Source organism: Morus notabilis, unplaced genomic scaffold (genome assembly GCF_000414095.1).
Source record: "Morus notabilis unplaced genomic scaffold, ASM41409v2 Scaffold269, whole genome shotgun sequence".
NCBI classification, from domain to species: Eukaryota; Viridiplantae; Streptophyta; class Magnoliopsida; order Rosales; family Moraceae; genus Morus; species Morus notabilis.
In genome coordinates, this window is record NW_010363284.1 from 481,745 (window position 1) to 487,704 (window position 5,960).

At 37.7% G+C, this 5,960-nt stretch overlaps 2 protein-coding genes across 4 annotated transcripts in view; one reads left to right on the plus strand and one right to left on the minus strand.

Annotated features, from left to right (window-relative positions):
* The first annotated feature begins 58 nt into the window (after positions 1 to 58).
* LOC21404250 (ribose-phosphate pyrophosphokinase 4) lies at positions 59 to 3,986 on the plus strand. The gene is made up of 7 exons (XM_010103855.2): positions 59 to 280; positions 1,609 to 1,924; positions 2,647 to 2,742; positions 2,858 to 2,926; positions 3,013 to 3,141; positions 3,331 to 3,427; positions 3,557 to 3,986. The coding sequence occupies exons 1-7, from the start codon at positions 165 to 167 to the stop codon at positions 3,685 to 3,687; spliced, it is 954 nt and encodes a 317-aa protein (XP_010102157.1). The 5' UTR covers positions 59 to 164; the 3' UTR covers positions 3,688 to 3,986.
* A 492-nt stretch (positions 3,987 to 4,478) lies between these two features.
* Positions 4,479 to 5,960, minus strand: part of LOC21404251 (protein MEI2-like 2) — a 6,812-nt gene continuing 5,330 nt past the window's right edge. For 2 of the 3 annotated variants that reach the window (XM_024169338.1, XM_024169339.1), the window contains exons 11-13: positions 5,777 to 5,845; positions 5,462 to 5,641; positions 4,480 to 5,277 (exon numbers count right to left, since the gene is read on the minus strand). In XM_024169338.1, coding sequence (XP_024025106.1) covers positions 5,164 to 5,277; positions 5,462 to 5,641; positions 5,777 to 5,845 — 363 coding nt within the window. In that variant the 3' untranslated portion in view covers positions 4,480 to 5,163. Of the gene's footprint in view, positions 5,278 to 5,461; positions 5,642 to 5,776; positions 5,846 to 5,960 lie in introns of all 3 variants that reach the window. The other variant, XM_024169340.1, reaches the window with a different exon arrangement.

A 5,960-nucleotide genomic window follows, 5' to 3' on the forward strand; every position in this document is an offset into this window, starting at 1 on the left:
CCCCCCGGGCTATATAGAGAAGCCGCTCTAAAAACCCAAGCCGCCTCGCCTCCCTCTCTGCGCGCGAAACTCCGGCCTAGAAAACTACTTCGCTCACCTCGACTCAGTTGTTGAACCTCCTCTCTCTCTCTCTCTCTCTCTCTGGGTTGTTCTTCTTAAAGGAAATGGAGGTGTCTCAGAAGAAGCAGGTTTACCTCTTCTACTGTTCCGAATGTGAAGACCTTGCCCAGAAAGTTGCTTCTCAATCTGACTTCATTACCCTTCAGACCATCAAATGGAGGTCTCTCTCTCTCTCTCTCTCTCTCTCTCTCTCTCTCTCTCTCTCTCTCTCTCTCTCTCTCTCCCTCTCTCTCTCTCTCATACAGACTCTAACTAAACATACCCATATGCTTACTTCACATGTTTTGTCTGTTAATATGCTCTATTTATCTTTTTGGTTATGGAATTAAAATGGGCACTTTTCTTCTCAGCTCATTTATGAAAAAGAAAAGCTGGGTGTTTTAGTTTTCTTAATACTTGAAAGATTTTTGCTTGATGGTGTTTGGAGTTTCCAAAAATTTGATCTGTATTCCTGAGTGAAAATGAAGCATTTCAATTTGGTAGCATCTTTTTGAGGTTGCATATTATAATCGGGTGGAATTGGATTGGTACATTGTCTTTTACTTGCAATTTAAATTGGCTTGTATTGGTTGTTAGAAAGGAATTATAATGAGAAGTAGAGATGTTTTAATGTTTCAGTTAGTCATAAAAGTGGTCCAGAACCATCATCTACACCACTTTTCTGTCCTCTCTGTGTGCGCGTATCATGTAGTCTCTTGACTGGGGTAATTAAAATAGGATTAATGTGAATAATTTCACTCATTTCGTTACTCAGATTTTTTTTTTCTTTTTGTGCCGAGAACATATCACTATAAGAGATAAGACCTCTGCTCTTCAACTAACTAGTTGTAAAAAGAAGGAACTTTTGTTTTGTATTTCACCTGATTCAATACTGATTTATTGTGTAAGCTTCAAGCCTTTCAGCCATTTATACAGTTGTCATAGACATCGATGCTGACACATGGAATCAACATGATCTTCTCGTGATATATTGATATAATACATACATACATACATACATACGTACATATATCGTTAAGGAACAATAGAGGGTGGTATACCCAGATAACTGTAGGGAGGGAGTGTATCAATCTCTTACAAAGTGGGTGGCCTATATACCCCGCCCACCATTGTGAAACCGACCTGAACTAAAACCTTGTTTTGGAGAACAAATAGCCTTACTACCCCGCCAAATCGCTGGTGGTTGGGATGATAGTTTTGATTAAGCATGGAAGTGCTTTAAGAATATTTCTGCAGAGGATTAGCGGTCTTGGACGTCTAGGAGCTTATGAATGGGCTTATGAACGGTTTTCCATTCTTTTTAAAATTAATTTGAAGGCATAGAGTTTACTGTCCATTTACTCACAAAACTTATAAAGATTGGCTAACCTCAAAACTTATAAAAGTTTTCTGTGCTGGTCTTTTATTTTCGGCTTCAAAATTAAACAATAGAAAGGTGTGTGTTATGTAAGATAATTTGTGATACTGAATGGTTTCATATGTAAACAGGAGTTTTGATGATGGATTTCCCAACATTTTTATAAACAATGCTCAAGTACTTAGAGGTCAACATGTTGCCTTTCTGGCATCCTTCAGCTCCCAAGGAGTTATCTTCGAACAACTTTCTGTGATTTATGCACTGCCACGACTTTTTGTTGCCTCCTTTACTTTGGTATTGCCTTTTTTCCCAACTGGTTCCTTTGAGCGAATGGAAGAAGAAGGGGATGTTGCCACTGCTTTTACCCTTGCCAGGATGTTGTCAAATATTCCCATTTCAAGAGGAGGCCCCACTAGTTTGGTCATATATGATATACATGCTTTGCAGGTTTGTTTTAGGCTTCAAGTGATTGTCATATTTTCTTTTATTACTCGCTAATAATTTGTTTATTTCTGTTGGGATGAAAAATTCAGGTTGCTCGGTGTTTCCTGAAAGTTTACTTTTATGTATAGTGATGCTGCTTAGACGTTTATTGGTCTATTGACACAATTAGCAGCGTGTGTACCATCTTTTGTTGTTCATTTATATCTTTTCTATTGTGGCGTTTGAAGCATGATTGCCATTCGTCCATCCTTTAAGAGTAACTTATAACACACTCTTATTTTGGTTGGTTGCTGATGAATTCAATTCTAGGCTATTTCTATACCTTTTCCCATCTTTTGAATTGATTCCAATCAGCCAAATTAGAACTCCCTTAGTGTAAAATCACGAGTTAGTCTATTAAAAATATGTTATGATTGTTGTTCTTATGCTCGTAAGACAAGGATACCTATTTTACAAAAACATCCGATTGATGAACAGAAACTCACGGACAACTTCATGCATGCAAGTAGTAAAAAATTAACAGTGAATCATTAGCACTCTCCAATTCTTTTGAATGGTGTTATTTCATTTTCTTGTTGTTTCATGTTTTGATGCATGACCATTTGCCTTTATTGTTATGACGTTAGGAGTCTCTGCGATTTTAATGAGTATAACTCTCCATATTTTCTAAGCCCGCTTATTTCTTTTGGTAAATGCTCACGCGGTCATGTTCTCTTGTAACACAGGAAAGGTTTTACTTCGGGGACCATGTTTTGCCTTTGTTTGAGACGGGCATTCCTCTCTTAAAGCAACGCCTGCACCAGCTTCCTGATTCTGACAAGGTACACTTCTCTTACTGTTTACACCACAATCCCTTATCTTCCTATGGTAAATGGTTAGTCACTTGTTCTGTTATCACTGTCCCTGATCTTCATCCTAATTATTGTCCTATCCCAGATAGTTGTTGCATTTCCCGACGACGGTGCTTGGAAACGATTTCACAAGCAGTTGGATCATTTTCCCATGGTTGGTCTTGGATTTTGCTAAAGAATGCTATTGAGTAGCTCCATAGCTTATGTTATATAGCTTATCTAATTTTTATCAAATGGCAGGTGGTATGCAATAAGGTTCGCGAAGGCGATAAGAGGATAGTTCGAATCAAGGAGGGAAATCCTGCTGGTTACCATGTTGTGATTGTTGATGATTTGGTCCAATCTGGAGGGACGCTGATTGAGTGCCAGGTAATTTTATCAGTGGATATCCTTTTGAAGCATCATCTTACGAGCCCTTCACATAAGATAGAAAAAATTCTTCCAATTTTTTTGAATATGGTGTCATTTTCATATACTGTACATAACTGAAAAACACCTCAATTTGTGCACTGCGTAAGCTTGTTGAAAACTTGCAAATTGCCTCTGCTTTTCTTCCAGAAAGTATTGGCGGCTCATGGTGCCTCCAAGGTTAGTGCCTACGTGACTCACGGCGTCTTTCCTAAGCGTTCATGGGAGCGGTTCACACACAAAGATGGTAACTACTGAGGATGGGCGGTTCACCCACAAAGATGGTAATTACTTTTTCTTTTTTTTGTAAAGATGGAAACTTTTAGGCACCTCTACATTGTAGCGTGATCTTATTGGTATTTTGCTCCATTTTTAGGGTTGGAGAAGGCATTTGCCTACTTTTGGATCACAGATTCCTGCCCGCTTACCGTCAAAGCCATAGCAAACAGAGCTCCTTTCGAAGTTTTAAGCCTTGCAGGATCTATTTCCGAAGCTCTACAAACTTGAAAGTAGTGGGACATCATCCATATGTCATCGTTGCTTGGGAAAGGAAAAGTAGCTGTGGCTTGACTCTTGTTTTGAAAGCGTATTTCTCGCTTTCTGTTACTATTAACATCCATAATTGATACCGATTTGCTACAGAAATTACCGTCTATGGTAAATTCCCTCATGGTGTGGAATAATCAAACTTACAGATTACAAACATGACCGCAATATTTCCTTTCCATTTAGACAACGCAGAAAAAATGCATGTTGATTGAGATCGGCTTCTAGCTGAATTATCAAGAAGAAAACAAACATGAAAACACAAAAAAGGGAGCTCTCAATGAACAAGCAAACATAAACGTTTGTTTCCCACGTTTGAATTGAAAGTTTTAATTAAAAAGTGAATTTATGTGAGAAAAAATATTGTAACAAAAAAAAAAGAAATTAATTTTTGTGAGAAAAAACATTGCAATAAAACGTTTAAATTACGATACAAGGCTTTGGTTTTGGTTTTCTAGCGTGATGCCAAATGAACAGCTGAGGTGGAAGTTCTAGGATCTCATCAATAACCATGAGCGACATTATTGCATTTGCAATCCTGGAAACACTGTTTTAAGAATCAGCTGAAAAGCCAAAAACTCCTTAATAGAAACAATACATTACAAAATGTTGTTCCATTTTCAACTATTGAATATCATATCATAAAAAAAATTGAAGAACGAAGTGATACAAAACATCCTTTTTATATCTGTTCATCCCGGCTGCACATACATCCCAAAGCGCGGGATGCAATATGCATCCGAACATAAGATGTACAATATGTAGCCTTTTAGTTCTTAATTCTTGTTCTTAGTTCTCATCAGTGAAAATGTGCAGTGAAAAAATCTGGTAGAACATGCTGTATTAAGACGATGAAATAAAGAGACAGAAATGGAGTCATAAAACATCTGTACAAGACTTATATCATCCGATTCACGTTTCTTCCTCTACACAACACTAGCACAGGAACAGGATGGCTCAGTCTTTTCTCCCCCCACTTCTATACAAATTTTGACAGCCCCCTAAACTCTAAATTATTGATATTAACAAAAAGATATTTGCAAATGGATTTCAAAGATCCGGAACGAGAAGTGCATTAGAAAAAGAAAAATTCCAAAGGAGAGACACTGCACAAACCGGCGAGCAACGCATATGGCTGCAGAAAGACTTCACAATTTCAGCAATATGCTTCACCTTATTCTTCTCCTCTGGTTGAATATCAATTTGTCACTCTACATAACAACAAAAGGCTCTCTGCCTCGTTCCCTGCAATACTTACTTTTCCATGAATAATATGAAGTATCCTTAACTTAAAAAGTGGACACCACCGTGGTATGAACACTGACACTGATGTCGCAATTCGTCGGCTTCTCTACAATATACACTTAAATACCTATGAAACAGTTAGCACCCTACTCCCCATTTCATAAGGCTAAGAGTAGGATCATTGGTACGTTGTTAATTCTCAGCCTTTTCATCCAGACTTTCCTTTGGACTGTCAAGTGGATCCCCTATATAAGACCCGTCTGGCTGACGGATGCATATGTTCAAATTGCAAGAAATGAAAGGCTCCTGGAGTATTTGAAACCATATATATAGGGTCAATAGGGTTTTTAGAAGACTACAAGAAATAATAACTCCGAAAAAAACCCTTCATGAATTGAAAAGCTTTTCTTATTAGTGAAAAAACATTTATAGAATACAAACAAAATAGGAGGTAACAGCAAGGGGAAAGAGATCAATTAAAATATATTACCTGATCGCCAGTCTCTTGGCCCTCTGAGTGGAAGAGAATTGGCCGACATCGCTTGTCTTCATTCATGAGACTTGAATTTTGGAAGTGTGTTACAAGTGCAGCCTTACCCTGGATTCGGGCATATGCCAATGAAGCAACCTTTTCGCTATTGAACTTCTCCCACTTTTTTCCATTAAATGCCTGCACAAACTCGTTGGTTTAAAGCCTAACTGGTTGCTTTAAATTTTACCGCAGCAGATGAAAATCCTCGGTGTTTCAAGGATTTCTTGCAAACTTTTTAACAAATAAGACAGTAAAACAGGGACCAAAACTAACCTTGTAGAAGGATATAATGTGAGAAGGAGACACCATATTGATGAAGGCGTAACCCACATTGCACTTATTCTGTGAATAGGAGAATAGGAGTAGAACCATCAGCAAAAATCCAGTTTTTGAAGATTATAAAACTCGGGCCTTCTTTTTTTTTTTTTTTTTTTTTTTTTGCACTAAAAAAAAAAAT

What these genes read in the sequence shown, in the direction of transcription:
- LOC21404250 (XM_010103855.2), top strand. Translation starts at nt 165, where the DNA reads ATGGAGGTGTCTCAGAAGAAGCAGGTTTACCTCTTCTACTGTTCCGAA. An exon ending in CTTCAGACCATCAAATGGAG is followed by an intron (nt 281 to 1,608) that starts GTCTCTCTCTCT and finishes ATATGTAAACAG; the next exon opens with GAGTTTTGATGATGGATTTC. An exon ending in GCGGTTCACACACAAAGATG is followed by an intron (nt 3,428 to 3,556) that starts GTAACTACTGAG and finishes CTCCATTTTTAG; the next exon opens with GGTTGGAGAAGGCATTTGCC.